Below are 19,490 nucleotides of genomic sequence, written 5' to 3' on the forward strand. Positions count from 1 at the left end.
AGTACAGGCAGTATAGGGCAGGAGGAATATATAGAGCTGAGACGACTGCGGGCCACAGGTTGGCGGTACGCGGCAGAGGTCAACCTGCGAAATCGAACCTGCATTCATCCGAGTCCCGGACTCGCAGCCCAGGGCGGTGAACTCGTGCGTCCGACTTGGCGCACTTGGCCACTCTCCCGCGTCCCGCTCAATCTCCCCCAGTCAAAATGGCACACTCGGGCGAGGTTGCGTGAAACAACATGGGTCATAAATTCGTAATGTAAACATGATGCTAGGGTACAGGGATACAAGACGTGCAGAGATATAGCCGAGAGACGTCCGAAGGAACAACATAGCGACAGGAGGAACTAGTGAAACAACAACAAGGGGGCATACAACAGACGCGACAACGTTCAGAGCTCGTCGTCGGTCACCTCCTCGCCGCGCTTCTTCCGTGCCATACGCTCCTTCTTCAGCTTGCGAGCCTCCGAAGACGTGAGCTTCTTCTGCTTCTTGCTCTCGATCTTGTTGCCCATCGCATCGTACTGGTCCTCATCCTCGCCGTCCTTCTTGTCGATGCGGGGACCCGCGCCCTGGCCCTCAACCCAGTTGTGGCCAGACGCCTCCAGGCGACCGTCGCGCATAGCCCAGACCTCCGTGCACAGCGACTCGGAGAAGTCGCGGTTGTGCGTGATGACGAGCACACCACCCTCGAACTCCTTCAGCGCCTTGATGAGCGCGGCGAGCGACTCACGGTCGAGGTAGTTCGTAGGCTCGTCCAAGCAGATGACGTGAGGACGACGCCATGTCGCAGCACCGAGAACGACCTTGACCTTCTGGCCACCGGAGAGACCACGCATGGTGTTGTGGGAGACGAACTCGGGCTCGAGACCGAAGTCCGCGAAGTGCTTCTCGATCTCGCGACGAACGAGGGGGCGAAGAAGACCGAGACGCTGAGCCTCGCGAGTGTCGACCTCGAGGACTTTCTGTAAAACGAGTGTATTTGTTAGCGTCGGTGGCCTGATAGTGGAGCAAGCATGGTGCGTCTAACCTTCTCGTAACCGCGCTTGAGGAGGTCGTCACGCGGGAGCCAGATGTTCTCGGACGAGGACAGGCCCTTGAACGAGACCTCGTACTCGTACGACTGCTTGAGCTTCTTGCGGGCGACGATCTCGTCGATGATACGCTTCTGGCCCTCGACGACGACGACGGAGCCCTCCTTCATCTTCGCGGCATCCTCCTCCGTGATTTGGCGGTTCGCCTTCATCATCTCCTCGAGATCCTCACCGGTCTGGTAACGCCACAACATGTACTCGAGTGGGGTCTTGTCGAGGTGGTGGTCGATGTGGTGGAACGCGTGCTGCGCGACGTAGCCGATGACCAAGTTGGGGTGCTTCCAGGTCTCACCGCCACGGTTGGGCTCGAGATCACCGATGAGGAGCTTGACGAGGGTCGACTTGCCGGAACCGTTGGGGCCAAGGACAGCGACACGAGACGAGAGCGAGACTTGGAGGGTGATGTCGTAGAGTTGCTGGACGGTCTGCGTGGGGTACTGGTAGCCGACCTTGCGCATCTTCAACAGGGACTTCTCCTTCGTCTTGACGCCCTCGAGCAGAGGAGGGTCGGGGAGCTTGAACTGGTAGTCCTCAGCCGCCTCGAGGGTGTAGTACGAGCGAGCTTCGGGAACGGCCTTCATGAACGACTCGAGGTTACCACGGTAGCGCTTGAGCTTGAAGCGGTTCAGGTGGAGCACGTCGGTGATGGAGTTGTTGAGGAAGCCGGAGTCGTGCGAGACGATGATCGACGTGCAGGTGGTGAGGCTGGTGAGGTAGCTCTCGAGCCACGCGACGTTGACGACGTCCAAGTGGTTCGTAGGCTCATCGAGGAGGAGGATATCAGCCCGGAAGAGCATCGCACGAGCGAGGGCGAGCTTCATCTTCCAACCACCAGACAGACTGCCGATGGCCTGCGCCTGCCTCTCATCGGAGAACCCAACGGACGCGAGCGTCTCGATGATTTCCTCCTTCGTGGCTTGGATCCGGGTGTCCGCGACGATGAAGTCGAGGACGGAACTCTCCGCCTCGCTGCCGTCGATGTCGTGCTCGACGTAGAACGTGCGCACCTCGTCGGGGGAAGGGAAACCCTCGACTTGCCTATAAGCTCAAAGTTAACATGATGCCAACGCTCAGCAAAACCGTAGCACGTACCCGTTCGTGATCGCGCGCATGAGGGTCGACTTGCCGGTACCGTTGCGACCGCAGAGACCGTAGCGGTGGCCACGCTTGAGGCGGAGGGAAGCGGTGTTCAACAGGATCTTCGCACCGTAGGCGAGCGAGAACTGGCAGTTGCACAGATCCTCACCCTCCTCCTCGTCCTCAGCGGCGGTGTCATCTTCGTCGTCCGTGGACGCGGACTTCACGACCCACTCGTTGGCGATGGTGTTGGGGTCGGGGGAGGTCGAAAGGAACGTGAGGTAGGGGATGAGCGTCTGCCACTCAGAGACGTCGAAGTTCTTCGCGTTGGAGAGGTTCGCAGCGAGGTTCGCGGCGTACATGGTCGCGACATCGGCAACGGAGGGCAGGGGGGCAGCGCCAGCCTTCTTGTAGATGGCGATGACCGAGTGCGCGAGGTGCTTCTCGTCCGCGAGCTTGATAGGCGGCAAGTCGGAGCCGTCGCTGCTCTCGGAGACCTCGCCAACTTCGCGAAGAGTCTTGATGGCACGGTTGACGACGCTACGCGCCTCAGGGTCACCCATCGTGGTCTCGATCTTGATCAGACCGGGGAGGAGCTTGGGGATGAAGGGGCGGACGGTGACAGGGGAGTCGACGAGCTTGGCCATGTTGTCGGTGATGACGGCAACCTTACGCTTCGTCGCCGTAAGCTTCTCGGTGAGACCACGAGACAGGAGAGGAACCATGAGGGAGAGGGTAGGGGAGTCTACTTCGGAAACGAACGTAGTCGCCGAGAGGAGCGTGATGGTATTAGGCACCTCCTCGACGGGGTTGATTAGGGCCTTGATGAGGGCAGGAATAAAGCGTTCTATGTCCTTGTTCGAAACCAGAGCGGTGACCTTTTCGAGCGAGTCGCGCGCCGCCTTCTTCACGTCCGCCTTGGTGTCCCAGATAGCCTCCGCGAGGACGGGGACGATCTCGGGGGTGAGCTTGGCGACCTGAGACGGGGCGGAGACAACGAGCTGGTTGATGATGGTGATAGAACCGGTCTTGAGCTGCCACTTGCCGGCAGTCTTGACCTCGTGAAGAAGGGCGGGGAGGATCAGTCCCGTAGCCCAGGGGTTCATAGCCGCAACATACGCCCGAACCGCCTCGACGGCAGCTGTCCGCGCAGCGGGCATCTTGTCGGCGAAGCCCTCGAGGAGCCCGGCGTAGAGGCCAGAGTCGATGAAGATAGGCTCAAGCGCCTTCACCGCGGGGGTGCCTGCGATGGTAGCGATGGCGTTGGCTGCACCCTCACGGGCCGAGGGCGACTTCTTGTCGCCGAGGGCCTTGATGGCGGCGTCGACGAAGCCGACGGACTGGAAGGCCTTGGGGCCCTCCTTTTGTGCGAGCGCAGCAAGCTGGGCAGCGGCGGCTTCGCGGGTTGCCTTGTCCGCGACGAAGAGGCCGGAGACGTCGAACTGGCCGGCCGCAGGCGCAACGGCAGCCTTGAGAGAGGCGGGAGACGGGGTAGCGGGGGAGGCGGAGGCGGTAGTAGCGGGCATGGCGGATGTCTGAGCGGATTGCGGCATTGAGTGCTGGGGCGCAAAGAGACGCGACGGCGACTATATTCACCTTAACAGATGAGCGGATCTGAAGGGTTTGGGGGTGCGAAACGCAGGAAAAGGTCGTCAAGGACGGAGATCACTCTACTTCTATGTCGGCGGGGGCCTGTGGACGGGCGGTCAGCGTCGGGGGCAGGGACGACGCCGGGGACGATGGGCTCACCTTCTAACTGACAAAAGAGAAAGAGGAAAGAAAAGAGTGGGGATAGAGTTCGCGGCTTGTCGCTCATCACTTATATATCGGGATCCCTGCGCGGGCGGAGTGCGAAAAAATGAGAGATCTCACGTGGGCGATGGCATCGCACTGCCGGCGCTTACTCGGCGCCTAGTGCCGAGTGAATTGCGGGGAAGGCGCTACCCCACATGCCCAACACGCTCTGGCGGCTGGCCCACCCTGGAAACCTGCGAGAACACGATGGTCATTGGCACCCATGTATCGCCGACACCGGCGTCGGAACTATGCTACAGCTCCTGGAGCTTCTCAGGGTCCGAGCCGTGTCCGATCCTCCGCTTGCCACCTCACCCCTACTGCTTCTCATTCAGCCGTGCGAAGCTCAGCGGAACGAATTGCTGTGCAACCCGCGAGTCAGCAGACGTGTCTTCCGCAAGGCACGATGTACCGGAGATGAAACCAACGTACGTATCCGCCCGCCTCGTAGTGCTTGCTGTTGGCCTCCACCCAGTGCAGCCGCAGCGCGTGCAGGAACGCGGAAAGACCCTAAAGCGTGGCGATCAGCCATTGCCCGCGCGACCGATTATCATCACGACCCATGATCCACAAGGAAGACGCACCTCCATGACACACAGGATCGAAATAGTCAGCACGAGCCACATTACTCCAACGAAGGCCAGCGCGATAATCCCAACAACCCCCGACATCCCAAGCACGTTGGCCAAGGTCATGTCCCACAGCACTTCGGATAGCTGAGCGTGTGCGAGCGAGAGCGCCCAGAGACGCAGATAAGACGCGGTGTGGGAGACGCAGCCCAGGCAGAATTCAATGGTGTGGATGACTTGGTGAACGACGACCTCGCTGAAGTCGTGCTGCTCCTGCGAGATAGAAGGGATGAGCGCTATGAGCATCCAAGACGTACAAAGAACCTACATGCTCCTCGTCGTTCGCTTCGACGATGGCCTGGCCGTTCCCTTCTTCTTCGCCTTCTAAAGTCGTGTCGTCCGTGTGCCGGGGTACATCGTCGGCGCCCAATCCGATATACCCTTGACCTTGGATCTTCTTCATCTCCTGGTATTGGAGATACGGCTTCGAGATCAAGAGCCACGGCACGCAGACACCTGCCATGAGCAGCAAGATGACCTGAACGGTGGCCTGGCCAGGGTACAGCTGAGAATCGGGGTCGACGGAGCCCGGTGACAGAACCATGCCGATAAGCATGTTCAGCAGGGATGGCGGCTGCGTGGAGGCCTGCGACCAATCGACGGTCCACTTGTAGATGATACAGACGACCAAGTAGCCGAAGATCGACTGTAGGAAGACCATCTGGGGGATGAAGTTCGTCCAGATGTCCGAGAAGCGCCTGAAACGGATGTGATTGGGGACTTGGAGGCAGACCGCGAAGGTCATCTGCGCCGCGAGCGTGAGAACCGATCCGGTATCGCAGAAGCTGAGAAGACGCACATGAATCACCCCGAGGACGATGGACATCTTCATCTTGTACGAATTCGTGAAGAGCAGCCCGTTCTCAGCCCCATGCCAGGCAGGGTCGATACCGAAGGGGTAGGTATGTCCGTTTGCAACCCCCGGGAGAGTCTCGTTGCCGTGAGCCTCCGGGAAGTCCCAACCGGAGTGGAAGAGGTGCAGCGACTTCGAGAAGATGTCGTTGTAAAGGAAACCGGTGTAAATCGAGAATACTCCCATGAGTAAGATGATATAGCGACCGCTGTTAAGGGGTCAGTATCACAAGGGTTGTGAATCCCGCTGCGGGCTTGAGCTTACAAGAAGAAAGTGCCGAAAATCTGCCGTCAAGACGTCAGTGGACATGACGTAGCCTGTTACAAGAACAGAACGTACCTCGCCAAGGTCAGCCTTCGCCAGCTTTCTCTCAAAGAGGATCATGAGAGCAGCGGAGATGAAGATGATGAAACCGTGACCAATGTCGCCGAACATGACAGCAAACAGGAACGGGAAGGTGATGACGGCGAAGAGACCAGGATTGACCTCCTCGTACGTCGCAACACCATACGCATCCATGATAGTTTGGAAACCCTCCGTGAACTTGTTCGTGCGGTGGAAGGTTGGTGGCGTGCGATTGGTACGGAGCTCATGCAGAATGGGAGGGACATTCGTGCCAGATTCCTCCTGTAAAGTGAAACATTCAGCATTTCATCCATGCATAACGCATAACGATCGGTGCAACGTACCGTGGCATGTCTCAGGGCCAGCTGAATCTGAGGAATGTCTCTCGTCGGGCACCAACCCTCCGCAACCAAAGTCTTCCGCCGGGCGTCGTAGTTGAGTAGGTTCAGCGTCTCGTAGATAAGCTTCTCCTTCCCAACGACGTCCTCCCAGCTGGCGATGTTCTCCCCGATCGTCATGAGCTCGGTCCGACGGTTCGCCCCGGTGTTGTACAGAACAATCTGCAAGTCCTCAAGACGTCCGGTCACCTCGCGCATCGAGTCCGCACGCTTGTCGGCATTAACATCGATAGGGTAGATGGTCGCACCCATGGACTCGGCGACCTTGCGAATCTTGCCTAAGAGGATATCACCATGCGCGAAGATGATGAAAACGTTCTTGCGCGTCTCCGCGCCGGTCGCAGGATCCACGAACGGCTCTTGGATGTCGATATAGTTCATATACAAGTTGCCGCGCAGCACCCGCCATAAAACGCGCTCGAAGGTGGAGAGGCGTGCACGGTCAATGGTACCCGCGACGAACCTGAACGAACGTCAATCACGGCAAGACGGTAAGACGACAGCTTCACATACTCGAGATCGAACTGTAGCTCTCCAGAGCTGTACTGCTGTTCGCGGTCATCGTGCTGAAGCAAGGGCGCGGAGCTGTCGTCCAACGAGGCCCGAACTTCGCCAGTTTCGCGGACAGCGGCCTACAAATTTCGTCGGTGCTGCGTCCATAGAAGAAAACAGTGTCGACGTACCTGGTCGAAGAACTGTGCAGTCTCACGCAGGACGTGCCGTGCCTCGACCAGCTCCCGCAGACGCTCGCTGAGGAGCTGGTAGCTCTCGTTCATCTGCGTCAGGCGCGACTCATGCTCCGCCAACTTCACGTCGAGTTCGTCGATGGTCTGCGCCGCACGTGGTCCAACCGTAACGAGCGGAGCGGAGTCGTACAGGGGGCGGACGGGGATGGGTTCCTTCTCCTTCTCGAGTTGACTCGCAAAGAAGCGCACTCGGCGGGCCATCTCGTCAACGCGGCGAATTTCGCCCACGTAGGAACGTTGGAAAGGATTGACATCAGGGTTCAGCTATTGGTGGGGTGAGAACAGTCCCAAACGTTAACAAGTGTTGGAGCAGAATTACTCACGTCTTTGAATTGCACGTTGCCCAACTCGCCGAGTTCAGCAATGGTATCATGAGCGACCTCCGTAGGCACAATGAGCTGTACCAAGCTCATCTGCTCGGAGCCTGACATTTCTGCTTCAGCACACCTTCTGCGCTCAAAGAACAAGCGTACTCACGAAACAGAGTAGGATAATCGTCCCCCATGTTGGCGCGTGGAGGACGTCAAAGGTGAAGTTGTGTGGTAAGTCTGGTGACGACGGCGCGGTCGAGCGCTCCTCGCGTCCTTGTTTGGTCGCGGCGCTTGGCCAAACAAACTGCGCTACCTTCGGTGCCGGGCGCTCCGGCCCGCTGTGGCGGCTCAATACACAGATAGCCGTGCGACAGTGAGGCTCACCTCTCGTTCGTACCGCCATGACCATCTCGCCGACAGACGGGCTGCTGGACACAGTACAGCACTTCCGGATGCACAGCATGTGAGCGTACTGAGGTCTTTACCAGCAGACCTGGGAACTCCGCTCAAATCTCCCTCCGCGAAAGCACCGCGCCAAGCTTGTAGCCGGTCCCGGCGAGCAATTCGCTCACACTCGGGAAGGGTCCAAGTTGGGTCCGGTTTACACTCCGTGGGTAGCGGACACTCTCATACATCTCATGCTTGCAAGAAACGGGCATCATACGCTCTCTGCTGTGCTCACCACAACCACCCAGGAGATTGGACTGCATGCGCAATTTATCAGTTTAATATGCACTGGCAACTCTGTACGTGAACCGGCTTCCTTGACATATCTTCGTAGTAAATTATTCCGCTACCTCCTGCAGAATTTCACGGGATGAGCTCCGCAAATGGCCCCAAAAATGGAAAGGACACTGCTAGACCGGTGTGCGTAACTTTTAGACCGCGAAGTCAATGTCCTTCCGACAGTTATTTCGATCCGAATACCCGGCCTACTTGAAGTAACCTGGGCCCCAAACTATTATCATCGAATCCCTTTTCTGGGGACATGAAACGCGGTCGAAGTTCCTGCGCGGCGTCCTTTCTCCAGCCTACCGATCTCGGAAGACTGCGCGCCGATACACAGGACGGTGATGTGGCTGGCCTTGACAAAACATTCCCGCGAATATTCCAGACAACGCACAAGCGGTCCGTGCCGTACGCGAGGCTGAAGCAGCGCCTCGCACACGGCGCAGACTGCTTCACGTGGGCATAACCCTGAAGTGCACAGTGATTTCTAAGGGGGAGGCCTTGCGCGCACAGCCGTACGCCTATCGGGCACATCGGATCCTCTGGTACTGGCCGATACACAGTCGACTTTACAGACGGGCGATTGAGCTCCGAGATACCGAATGTTTCCAAATCCATCCGTTTCGAACGCGATGGGGCGCGGCCACAAGTACAAGTACGTACCAATGATCAGTCATAGCATCGCGCGTAAATCTCACACAATTTATACAGGCTCTTATTAACTAACTCCGTGGCCTTCTGCGACTTCTATCTATGTCGGGAGGTGCACACGTTGCCCGCCGACGGAGATGCTACCTCAAGTAGGGTTCAACGTACAGCCCCGCCTGCCATAATGTTCTGTGCCGCACAACGACTCTTACGCAGGTCATTAATGCCGGTCAACCTCAATTTGCATGGCGGGGTGTTTCATGCTGAATCGAGGAACTCCCCCGGCCACCGACATTGACCGCCTCATAGAGCCGGGTCGACCCGCATCCACGGACTTTACTAGGTCGGGCAATCGTGAGCAGTGAACAAGCACAGGTCGGAATTGTCGGGGCCGTCTGCTGCGCATTGGACGCAGATATCCTCTCGCTGTGTCATGACGCAGCTACATGCCCAACATAGTACTTACACCCTCACAGGCACCGTTCGACTTCCGGGCTTCCTTGCTAATCATGGAGCGATCGAAGACCCTCGTCTCTCCCGTGGCAGTCTCACCGTCAACTTCTGTCGCAAACCTCCGTGCGCTCGCTGCAGGGCCATCAGGTATCTTCACGCCGCTCGTACGTCCATTGAATTTCCCGAGGCTATGGAAGTTGATCATGCAGTTGTCACGCGCGCACTCCAATCATCGACTCTCAATGTCAGACGCCCTACAAACGCTCGCGAGGCGCATCAATGTTTTTCCATGCACAGGAAGTCGGACGCACCTTCAATACCCATCAGGTTACTGGCACCCCTCTGGGCCCCTTCGCACACGGACTCGCCACCCCGCTGCGCTCTGGGCGATGTGTACGTTAAACAAACCTTGCCGCGGTCCTTGCCAACCTCACAATCGCACAACACAACGTCACAACAAACAACTCTCCTCGCATTATCGTTAATCCTATCGGCCCTCCTCGGTCGACCGCCCTGCTTTCTTCCCTGCCGACCCTGCTTCCCTGCCTCTAGCTTCCGAATCCGTCGGGAACACAGTGAAGCGCAACGCAGTCAGTGATCCGGCGGCTCAGAGCCGTGCGGCATCCCCAGGTCCCCCTCCTCGATCGCGCCTCCCCGATCCCGACGATCTCCCATGAGCGCCCGCCCCCCGTTTCTGTTCGCCACTCGCTCGGACCGAGTTCGCCCCGCTCGCGCCGCCACCTCGTCCGCTCGTACCGCCAACTGTTCGTGATGCAGCCCAATTTCACTGATTCAAACATTCATGGTCCGTCCGAGACAGAAGTATGCGCCGCGCGAGCCTGTGTCTGATGCGTCCGGGCAGCTCGCGCACGGTGTCGCGCGGCCATGCCCTCTTGGGCACTCCGGGGGTGATCGCGTTTGCGTTGGCAACATCGCCACTCCGCTGGGGCAAGAGACCGGCGCTGCGCGCGATCCAGGCGCCACGAACGCGAATTCGAATGGGCTTCAAGACCCCGCGAGCCGAAGCGCGAGCATGATGTGGTCGTCCGTGGTACACGGAGTGCTTGATGACGTTCCGACATCGGACGGTGCGCCCGAGGGTCCGCCGCAGCACCGACGGGAGGCAGATAGGCGGGCTCGATATAGCACGGAACGGGGTATGGTATAGAGTAGGATGTCGCTAATTGATACAGGCATAATAACACACGGCGGGGAACAGCGAAGGGGGGAGAGGAGACCGGCAGTAAGTACATCCTCCTGGAACATCCCGAAATGATGACGGAAGAGACCCAGAGAGCGACGGTACAGGGGCGCATACCAATATAATAATTATCCAGGCGGTATCATAGCATGTCCATAGCATGGGGAACGAGGCTATCCAATATACAATGGCGGTCGTGATTGTGTTCGTTATACCAGGGGCGGCGAAACAAAGGTTTGGCCCGCCGGTATCCTGTCGTCCTGGATCTTCGCAGCGTAGATGCCTGAGAGATCAGTCAGCGGTGCCCGTTTCATGCGAGGCCGCTTGGTGCTTACCTGCGATAGGGAAGACGAGGCTAAGGCGTTGCAATGCCGTGACGAGCGTATCGAGCTCCTGCTCAATCAGCTCCGTCGTCGTCGTCAGCGGTTGCCCCTGCGCGGATGCTCGTATGCGCAGGTAGACCTCCGCAGCTGAGCGCCAACATGTCTGCGTGATCGATCGAGCATCAGCCCCAGGTTCACCACGAGCACCCACAAGAGCAGCAAAGCAACGCACCGCAATGATAGGGCACAGCAGGTCGTAGTCGCTCTCCGCCATGGAGCGAATGAGGGAAGTCATCGCGCCCGCCGCCCAGGCGCACTTCTGATACGACTGCGACTGGATCTCGAGCGAGTCGCGGTACAGGTGCAGTGTCGCGGCGTGGATGAGCGTCTGCATGTCGACAAGGTCGGCAGTCGTGACAAGGAACGACAGGCTGTACTGCTGGTTGCTGAGGTTCGAGAGGTTCGTGAGGAACTGCGTGAGCGACATCTCCAACGAATAGTGATTGTCGTCTTTCGTGGGAGCTGTACGAACGTCAACGGGACAGTTCCTGGCAAAGTTTAAACAGACGCACTTGATGAGAACCGCGCGGTACGTTCAAAGAGGGCGATCGCCTTAACGCGCAGCGCCGCAGTGGACGCTGAGCCTGACAAGTGGCCACCCGGGAGCGCTGGAATAATCCCGCTCTCGAGTTCGGGCTGCAGTTGCAGCCTGCTCAGTCGCATTCGTATCTCGAAAAATGCAGCACTCACGTCAGGGTCGTCCGGTATCGTGATCGGCCACATCGTCTCTATCTGGGACCGCGGGTGGTCGTCGTCAGGAAGCGCCGTGGGGAGGCCCGTGGCCACCGCCCAGGACCTGTCGACCGAGAAGATCTGCCAGAAGGCCGCTATTCGTTCCGTGTACTCCACTTCATCGAGCGGAGGCTTCAGCGGCACCGATGCCTTGAGCGGCGCCGGCGCCTCTTGTGAATAGCCAGCACGCGCGAACTGCAGTTGGAACCACTCGTTGGAGCGTATCTGATGCAACCCGAGGCCGACAGCGAGGCGCGCCGCGATTGAGGAGTGATAGTAACCCTCGAGGGTGCGTCCATGCCAGAAGAAGTAGACAGCTAGAAGACACGAGGCTTGGAGGACCTGGACGATCCGGTCCGTGTTCTGAAGTGCATCCGCGATTCCGCGAAGTGACCGCTTGAGGAAATACGGCTCTAGCGCGGTGAGACTCGGCGACCGTGAGAAGTAGCATGCGAGCAGGTAAACGGCGTCGACCAAGGAGGAATGTGGTTTTCGCGCAGCGGGTGCTAATAGTGCAGCCTTGAATCGGCCTATGTGGACGTCAAACGAGCATTGGTGTCGATGCGCGAAGAAAATGTCGAGGCTGTGCAACACGACGTGCGCTCGTTAGCTTAAGAGTCCTCGTGAGACCGGAAGATAAAGTGACCCTACAGCACTTGCTTGTTCTCGCAGAAAACGTCATTCTCCCACCAATTTGGTGAGTGGACGGTAGAAGTTTCTTGTGGGGTACTAGTGCTTGGTTCTGATGGACACGGAGCGAGGAAGTCATCTACGGCGGGTGAGAAGTCTAAGCCCTCCTGCCAGGAATATCCCGAAGAGCTTGAATCGTCCTGGAGTCCCGAGAAGAACGGATCCGAGGGGATGTGAGATAGTGACTCGTTGCCGCCAGAACCGCCGTAGTCGCGGTCGATATCGGAGGGATGGAACAAGACAGAGTCGAAGGGGAGAGACACTGAGGCGCGGGCAGAGCGGGGAGGCAAACAGAAATTCATTAGCACATAGTCGCGACAGAAAATGGGCGCGTCCACACATACCGCTCAGACTTGGCGACGAGGATCCCGCTAAACTGGGCGATCGCGACGCGGAGCTGGAGGAGGGTTCTGGGGTATGCTCAGACTCAAGCTCGCGCAAACGGGCCTCGAGTTTCGTGATCTTCGCCTGCAAAAGCTGCGTGCGGCTTGTGCGCTTCTTTTCGTAGTACGTGCACTCCGGCCCTCTGTTTGCCTTCGTGCATTGACCACAGACAGGACGGGCGCCATCACATTTCTGTCCGGGTGCATGTCAGCGCGGGGTGCCTGACGTGAGTGCGCGCGCGACTGACCATCTTGCGTTTGCGGCAGCACAGGCAGGCCATGCCGCGCTGGAGGGCGGAAGGAGCCTTCATGGTAGCGTAGGAGTAGGATAGCGAGGAGGAGGGGTCGGGGGAGAGGAGCAGTGCTTGCGTCGGTCGTTCAAGTAAGTCCGAGCGTTAATCTAGGAGAAGCACTGGCGTCAGGAGCTGCCGTAAGTGATGCTATAAAAGTCAAGGTTCTCCGTGCTGAGACGCCCTGAACGAGATCATGATGCAGATAGGATCGCCGGATGGCTCTCTCGCGCTGCCGCCAGCGCCTGCGCCCCGCGCGCTCCCCCCTGACCTCGAGCAGACACGGCGGCGCGGCTGCCTCGGGCTTTCTCGCGTTGTTCTCCCTGCACCGCTTGCACCGCTGGCTCGCCCCCCCCCGCGCCCGCGTTTCCACTCTCGCTCGCTAGGCGCATCAAGATTCACGCGGATTTGTAAAGATCCGTGTGCGAAACGGCCGGAAAGAGGCATCGGCGCTCGAAGTTATCTTTGACGACCAATTCCAAAAATTCGGGAAATCCAGGACGGTCCGTGCTGAAACGTGTATGCCGTCCACATTGTTCTGGGCTTCTGGACATTGCTCAAGTCTTCCCCACGTTAAGGGCAGGCTATCCACTACCCGCAGTGCCCCGCCGCGAGTCCCATCACCGAGAACGCTTCCGGCGCGGGACTGCAGCAGATTGAACTGTCAAATCTTCTGCTTCTTGCCATTCTACGTTTGATTTTTAAGAGCTGGGCACTCATCTTTCTCCTTTCCGGAGTAACTGTACACGCAGCACATCCGACAATGTTGTGATGCTGGGAGAAACCGAAGCGCCACCACCTGGCGACGATGGCACTGCCGCATCAGCGCTCGGGGCGGAAGAAAAAGGCACGCATCGTGCACTGCCGTATCCGGCAACTCTAGTATTCAGTTCTGGATACGGATCCTTACGACCATCTCGCCACCAGTGCACCCCTGCCGTGCATCCGGGAGCCCGGCGCACGTAAAGCTCTACACAATTCAGCGGGCGCTGTCGGGGCGGATGCGCATCTCCCTTTCCTCTGTCGATGCGGAAATCCACAGCGCTCGCTTGCCTAGCACATGTGAACGCCTCGGTCTGCTTCCGTTGCCGCCAGAAGATCATGCGACACTGATGATAGGACAGGCGATCAACGTTGGTCCAGTAGCGTTTTGACGAGCCCAGAGCCTGTCGTGTCGCATTATTACCATATCGGGAGGCGCACTTTCGTATCACCAGTGCTCGTCCCGCGTTGACGTCTCGACTGCACGACCACATCCTCCTTCGACGTTACACCTGCCTCCCGCTCATTAACCCTCACTACGGCTGGGCGTATGTTTACGACACTTACCGACCGCACGCATCTGCATGTCTGCAATTTGATGAGACGCCGATGGCCTTGACATCTCTCCGACGCTGTCGGAGCGACTCGCACCATGCTGCCGCGGTACTCGGCATGGTCGACACGATGCCGTGTGGCTTCCCATTGGCGGAGTTCCGCAGCCACTAATATGCAGCTGAGCATACGAGATAACGTTTTATTCAGTTAACTCCACGCAGGACGCTTCGGCGGATCAGGAAACATCTTGGGGGGATACAGACGATCTATGTGGCTCCTTCGCTGAGAAGTTCTCGGCGCTCGCTCCTACCTCGAACCATGGTGGGCCCAGAAATAGAGCGATTCTCATACGTTATTACTCACATAGCCTGAGTACGCCCCGATCGAAGCTGAGATCTTGTGGTTGTTTCTTATCTGGCATTGAAACCACCGCCGATGGCTCCACTCACGCGGACACCTCTGGGAATGCGGTGGGACATTGTAAGTGCAAACGTGATAAACGTTACCACAAACTGACCTATTACCGCATGCACAGCTGTGGTTCCAGGGACACCGCACGTAAATCAGGCCAGGCCTTTGACGTATCACCGACAGCAAGTAGACTTCGCAACTCTATATGTACTACAGGAAGGTACGATAGCAGAGAAAGGCGCCAGTACGGTCCGAATAACGTACGAATGTATCTACCGTCACGATGACTTGGAAGCCGTCTTGACGAGAATCCCGCGCAGGTTCTCCCATACGACCTTGGGCGACTGGGCGGCGTCGATCGGGTACCAGATGCCCTTCTGCTTGTAGTAGTCGACGACAGGGCCGGTCTGAGAGTGGAAGACGGTGAGGCGCTTGCGCAACGCTTCGACGTTATCATCTGAACGCTGCACGAGGGGCTCGCCGGTAATGTCGTCGACCATGGGCTTTTTCGGCGGGCTATGGTGTGAACCATGAGAATGCGCACGTACGTTAACGAGTCTCCATTACGCCACTTACTTGAACTCGCGATGGTAGGAGCGCCCACTGGCGGGGTGGATGAGACGACCGGTGATTCGGGAAATCAACAATTGGTCCTCGATCACGAGCTGCACGACGGAGTCAAGCTTCTCCTTGCGCGCCTGGAGCATCTGGTCCAACATGGAGGCCTGTGGGACAGTACGGGGGAAACCGTCCAAAACGAAGCTAGACAAGCGCGGAAAGTCAACGTCAAGCCAGATAGCAAGAAGCCGGCGTATTGCAAAGCATAGATCGGCGGTGAATAGATTGACGTCCCCGTCCTCGAGGAAGGCCGATAGAAGTGCGCAGCGAAGCGTACGCGGGATAATATTCTCAAACGGGCTACGTACCCGTTCTTGCACGCCTTGTTGTTCTCCAGCTGATCCTTGATCATGCCCACGACGATATCATCGCCGACGAGTCCACCGGCATCCATGACCTTCTTCGCCTCCACACCAAGCTTCGTCTTCCGCGAGACCTGGTCGCGAAGCAGGTCACCGGTGGCAATGTGGCAGACACAGAACTCATCCCGAATTTTGGGGGCCTGAGTACCCTTTCCTGCGGAGCATTGGGCATTATTAGACACAGAGAGTCATAGAGCGCGTCATTGGTGACCGCAATCCACTCACCGGCTCCAGGAGGACCAACCAAGATCGTCCTGAGCTGCTGCGCTGGCGTCTTCGAACCCGAGACCGCGTCCTTCGCCTTCGCCTCGAGGTTGTGGATCTTCTCGTTGAGTTGAGTCACGAGAGACTTGAGGTACTCGAGTTCGTCCTGAACGGCCATTGCGGAAGTCGACAGAGGAGAATTGACAGCGTGTTCACCGAGAGAATCAACGACGAGTGAGCGGGAAGCACGCGCAGTGGACGCTCGGGCGGGGGACCGTCATTTCCCGGCCTTTCCCGCGGGATTTGAGCGGAGATTCCGTTACCCGGCCGCTACGTGGACGCGTACCGCGAAGCGCCCAAGAATGAGCGAACGGCTCACGGACGATTATGCACCAGCATTTGTAACGCACGCCTGCCCACAAGGTAGCTCGTTGTTCAGCATGCCTCAGCACATGCAGCCGGTGCGGAACGGAATGATGAAGGAACGGATGCACACGAAATATGCTCAGCATCAACTTTGCAGCTCAAACCGCCGGCACTGCAGATCGTGCACTGTGTACGTCCTCCAGTACTTACTAAGTACTTGCATCAGTATGACGTCTTGCCTTACTGTTGTTACAGATGTCATGGTCGTATAGGACTACTTGTAGGTGAAGATACCTATATTGTCTGCCTGCATCGCCAGCGGACATGAAGTTGAGTCGCGATATTAGTGGAAGGTGCTGATCGTAGAACGGACGCCGGCGCCGAACGTACCATTTAATGTTCGGACAGAGTCGCTTGTCATGAAATGGTCGGAGCATGTTCACTCCTCCAAACCTTCATAGCCTCATACTCGCAGTCGCCGCTATACCAACAGGACACCGAGGTGAACGCCATGTGCACGCCCCGCTCCGCGACCCCCAAGTCCACACGGAGAAATCACTTCACCGGCGAGCACCTTGGACACCTTGTATTCGTGAACTCTGCAGACACCGCTCTAACGCACGCTCGATGGACCTGTCGACACATAACCCGTAAATCCGGGTTTCGCGGGTGTATCTGGGACACATCCTGTTGTGCAACGGCGTCAGCCGCCTTCAAACACCGCGGCCCATGCCGTCGACTACGGGGGGCAACTGTGTGCGGTGATGAGCACTCACATGGCATAGCTTCGTACGATCCCCACGGACCCTCGACGGTGCAATCAATTCACCGGGTCGAGCGTTGAAGATCGTCGCGCAGTGCCTGTGTACACAAGGCGCGGGCGGTGCGCGACGCGCCCAAGCAATCAATGATTCACTCCACTGCAGACTTCCTAGACGCAGCTCAGTAAAATTGGTCATGGCAGGTTCTGGTGCCGGGCGGAGTGAAACAGGATGCGTCGAGATCAAAATGGAGTATTGAGTCTTGATTTGAAATCTGGAGTATGGAAGGAGATCGAGGCACAACCTCAGGGTCGATAGTGAATATCGAAGATGCTACAGGAACGATACCTGGAGGACCACCCTGCGCAAATCCTCCACGTTGGTCTGTGCCATGTAAGCTCACAAAAAGTATGCCAATGTACGCCGAAAAACACTGACATTACACTTCCGACGTCGGCGCTATAGGATTTGTCCTAGTGTAGCCACTGCACTTTTCCTTCTTGATCTGTGCAAAGTACAATCAATGGGTATGAAATTCGTGAAAAGTTCCTTCCTCCGGTAAGGTTTTTCAAAACGCGACGACTCAACAATGGGCCGCCAATAAAGACAGTAGCTGCGGCTATCCCCAACAAGCCAGAACGGGCGCCGGGTGCAATGCCATGATGAACCTAAAGGCCCTGAAGCTTGAAGGGCGGAGTCGGCGGGAGTGTGGGTTTAGTCTGCGGCAGGATTATATATAGAAGTCCATGGGGCTTCGACTGGTATTGGCGATGTCTTGAACGCACTTTGCTATAGGATTCAATGGCGAACGCCGACGTGGCGTTGCGGGGATAACAAGGAGCGCAAGCATAGCAGCGTCACGACTGTAAGATTGAATTACTGTTGGCGAATATCAGTACTTAGGTCTTTGAAGGTTCAGGCGACAACACGACGTACCTCCCACCTTGCTGCAAATAAGTATACAGCGACTGCTTACGTTGGAAGTGAGTAAATCCCAGCAAGCAATTACGTACCACCACCGATGGTGGTCTAAATGCAGGAGACATAAAGGTAACTTCCTCGTTTGAGGTGAGTTTACGCTGTATAAGTCTGCTGTTAGCATGCTTCACGCCATCGTAAGACGTACTCGCACCTAGGAAGAACAGAGGATATCGACAACTCGTCTACTGCACAGAAGAACGTTGAGTACGCATGCCACGGTCACGACGTCTTGGCGCTCATCATCACGGGCATCGTATTCCCGCATGCCCCACAAAAGCGTCCACCGCGCGAACGTAATGCGGCCCAAGCCTCTCCGTTCCACAAGACGGTGGTGCTTAGCGGAGGCCTCGACGAGCGGATGGGGAAGACCCAGCCTCGAGAATATTCGTGAAGCGGGCCGTGCGCGGTGCATGTGCAGCCTCCCCCATGCCGGCGGCCACGCCCGTGATGCGGATAGCCAGAGAAGGGGGACGTGGGCCGTCGAGGCGGGACAAGGCAGAGCCTTTCCCGTCATGGGGTGGTTCTAGATACTGAGGAAGCAGCGTCGGTGCATGCAGCGCGGTCACAAGATACCACTAGATGCCGTGTAAGTGCACAACCGACATCAGGAACACCTCCTTCACAGTGCGTCGCCGACTTCAGGCCGTCGACGTCGGGATGAGCCCAACAGGGTGCACTGTGCCTATAAAAGAGAGAACAAAAAGTGTCCGAGTCTTCAGCAGCATATCCAGCAGCTTCTCAAAGACCCAGCGCACTCATCGACGCACCCACCCCTCACGCCCATCATGCAGTTCAAGACCCTTGCCATCGCCGCACTCGCGCTCGTCCCCTCCGCGCTCGGCATCACCGTCTCTTACGACCAGGCGTACGACAACGGGTCCAGCAGCCTCGACACCGTCGCGTGTTCCGACGGCGCGAACGGGCTGATCACGAAGGGCTTCTCCACGTTCGGCTCGCTCCCGCACTTCCCGAACATCGGTGGTGCCGCGGCGGTCGCCGGCTGGAACAGCGCGCAGTGCGGGTCGTGCTGGAAGCTCACGTTCAACGGGAAGAGCATCAACGTGCTCGCGGTCGACCACACGGACGCAGGGTTCAACATCGCGCTCGGCGCGATGAACACCCTCACGAACGGGCAGGCGCAGCAGCTCGGGCGCATCGACGCCACGGCGACGCAGGTCGCGGCATCGCAGTGCGGTCTCTAAGGTGAGTTCTGCCCCTTCTACGACAGCGACAGCCATGTTGACATGCCTTCTATGTAGACGACAGCTTCAGCAGCTTCATGGACATGATACACACTCACAATACGGACTTTCACGGACTTACGAACGATTCAATACGGACTCAGTGCCATTGTTGTAGGGCTAGTTGATGTGGAAAACCATGTATAATTCACTGCGACTATTGCGTTTCGAAATCTCTGCCCTGTGCGCTCGACAGCGGTTATCCCAAGTACACGAGAGAGCATAGGAAAATTGAACCAAGAGTCTTCCGAGAAACTTCAGAGTTGTAGGTCACCAAGGTTCTGCGAGCCTGGTCCCAGAAAACCGCCAGAGTCACTAGAGAGAGAGCTCACGGAGGAGGAAGAGGAGAAGGAGGATGCGCGCTCGAAGCGCCCATATAGCAGACGCTGCCACGTGACCTCTACGTGTCGCTGTGCGCAGTCCCCGCGCGCGTCGAGTTGTCTTGGCGCGTCACTGTCTCCTCCCCATCCTCC

At 57.7% G+C, this 19,490-nt stretch overlaps 5 protein-coding genes across 5 annotated transcripts; 1 reads left to right on the forward strand and 4 right to left on the reverse strand.

Moving 5' to 3' along the window:
* Nucleotides 1-227: 227 nt before the first annotated feature.
* Nucleotides 228-3,708, reverse strand: TRAVEDRAFT_57970 (uncharacterized protein). Its single transcript, XM_008038303.1, has 3 exons — nucleotides 2,187-3,708; nucleotides 1,031-2,132; nucleotides 228-965 (listed from the first exon to the last, which is right to left on the reverse strand). Exons 1-3 carry the CDS (start codon nucleotides 3,695-3,697, stop codon nucleotides 393-395), a joined length of 3,186 nt encoding a protein of 1,061 aa, XP_008036494.1. The 5' UTR covers nucleotides 3,698-3,708; the 3' UTR covers nucleotides 228-392.
* Nucleotides 3,709-4,161: 453 nt separating this feature from the next.
* Nucleotides 4,162-7,448, reverse strand: TRAVEDRAFT_28333 (H+-ATPase subunit). Its single transcript, XM_008037966.1, has 12 exons — nucleotides 7,414-7,448; nucleotides 7,260-7,360; nucleotides 6,874-7,200; nucleotides 6,704-6,822; nucleotides 6,137-6,653; nucleotides 5,787-6,074; nucleotides 5,712-5,731; nucleotides 5,394-5,655; nucleotides 4,863-5,339; nucleotides 4,550-4,807; nucleotides 4,398-4,475; nucleotides 4,162-4,327 (listed from the first exon to the last, which is right to left on the reverse strand). Exons 1-12 carry the CDS (start codon nucleotides 7,439-7,441, stop codon nucleotides 4,283-4,285), a joined length of 2,520 nt encoding a protein of 839 aa, XP_008036157.1. The 5' UTR covers nucleotides 7,442-7,448; the 3' UTR covers nucleotides 4,162-4,282.
* Nucleotides 7,449-10,233: 2,785 nt separating this feature from the next.
* Nucleotides 10,234-12,808, reverse strand: TRAVEDRAFT_64214 (uncharacterized protein). The gene is made up of 8 exons (XM_008038842.1): nucleotides 12,715-12,808; nucleotides 12,428-12,659; nucleotides 12,045-12,345; nucleotides 11,352-11,976; nucleotides 11,174-11,297; nucleotides 10,834-11,123; nucleotides 10,614-10,764; nucleotides 10,234-10,561 (listed from the first exon to the last, which is right to left on the reverse strand). Exons 1-8 carry the CDS (start codon nucleotides 12,775-12,777, stop codon nucleotides 10,488-10,490), a joined length of 1,860 nt encoding a protein of 619 aa, XP_008037033.1. The 5' UTR covers nucleotides 12,778-12,808; the 3' UTR covers nucleotides 10,234-10,487.
* Nucleotides 12,809-14,672: 1,864 nt separating this feature from the next.
* TRAVEDRAFT_146611 (adenylate kinase) lies at nucleotides 14,673-15,909 on the reverse strand. Its single transcript, XM_008038843.1, has 4 exons — nucleotides 15,690-15,909; nucleotides 15,411-15,618; nucleotides 15,061-15,246; nucleotides 14,673-15,000 (listed from the first exon to the last, which is right to left on the reverse strand). Exons 1-4 carry the CDS (start codon nucleotides 15,844-15,846, stop codon nucleotides 14,763-14,765), a joined length of 789 nt encoding a protein of 262 aa, XP_008037034.1. The 5' UTR covers nucleotides 15,847-15,909; the 3' UTR covers nucleotides 14,673-14,762.
* Nucleotides 15,910-18,524: 2,615 nt separating this feature from the next.
* TRAVEDRAFT_28335 (immunomodulatory protein) lies at nucleotides 18,525-19,165 on the forward strand. The gene is made up of 2 exons (XM_008037967.1): nucleotides 18,525-18,979; nucleotides 19,036-19,165. Exon 1 carries the CDS (start codon nucleotides 18,562-18,564, stop codon nucleotides 18,976-18,978), a length of 417 nt encoding a protein of 138 aa, XP_008036158.1. The 5' UTR covers nucleotides 18,525-18,561; the 3' UTR covers nucleotide 18,979; nucleotides 19,036-19,165.
* The last annotated feature ends 325 nt before the right edge of the window (nucleotides 19,166-19,490 follow it).

This window comes from Trametes versicolor (genome assembly GCF_000271585.1).
Source record: "Trametes versicolor FP-101664 SS1 unplaced genomic scaffold TRAVEscaffold_4, whole genome shotgun sequence".
In the NCBI taxonomy this organism is placed as follows: domain Eukaryota; kingdom Fungi; phylum Basidiomycota; class Agaricomycetes; order Polyporales; family Polyporaceae; genus Trametes; species Trametes versicolor.

Bases quoted from the DNA above. Each gene is read 5' to 3' on its own strand.
- TRAVEDRAFT_57970 (XM_008038303.1), bottom strand. From the start codon at position 3,697: ATGCCCGCTACTACCGCCTCCGCCTCCCCCGCTACCCCGTCTCCCGCC. The intron at 2,133-2,186 runs GTACGTGCTACG...TTGAGCTTATAG, and splicing joins ATGCGCGCGATCACGAACGG to GCAAGTCGAGGGTTTCCCTT. The intron at 966-1,030 runs GTTAGACGCACC...CTCGTTTTACAG, and splicing joins TCAAGCGCGGTTACGAGAAG to AAAGTCCTCGAGGTCGACAC.
- TRAVEDRAFT_28333 (XM_008037966.1), bottom strand. From the start codon at position 7,441: ATGGGGGACGATTATCCTACTCTGTTTC. The intron at 7,361-7,413 runs GTGAGTACGCTT...CAGAAATGTCAG, and splicing joins CGATTATCCTACTCTGTTTC to GCTCCGAGCAGATGAGCTTG. The intron at 4,328-4,397 runs GTACGTTGGTTT...CGGGTTGCACAG, and splicing joins ACTACGAGGCGGGCGGATAC to CAATTCGTTCCGCTGAGCTT.
- TRAVEDRAFT_64214 (XM_008038842.1), bottom strand. From the start codon at position 12,777: ATGAAGGCTCCTTCCGCCCTCCAGCGCGGCATGGCCTGCCTGTGCTGC. The intron at 11,977-12,044 runs GTAGGGTCACTT...CGTGTTGCACAG, and splicing joins TGCGAGAACAAGCAAGTGCT to CCTCGACATTTTCTTCGCGC. The intron at 10,562-10,613 runs GTAAGCACCAAG...CTGATCTCTCAG, and splicing joins CCTCGTCTTCCCTATCGCAG to GCATCTACGCTGCGAAGATC.
- TRAVEDRAFT_146611 (XM_008038843.1), bottom strand. From the start codon at position 15,846: ATGGCCGTTCAGGACGAACTCGAGTACCTCAAGTCTCTCGTGACTCAA. The intron at 15,619-15,689 runs GTGAGTGGATTG...AATGCTCCGCAG, and splicing joins GGTTGGTCCTCCTGGAGCCG to GAAAGGGTACTCAGGCCCCC. The intron at 15,001-15,060 runs GTAAGTGGCGTA...TTCACACCATAG, and splicing joins TCCTACCATCGCGAGTTCAA to CCCGCCGAAAAAGCCCATGG.
- TRAVEDRAFT_28335 (XM_008037967.1), top strand. From the start codon at position 18,562: ATGCAGTTCAAGACCCTTGCCATCGCCGCACTCGCGCTCGTCCCCTCC.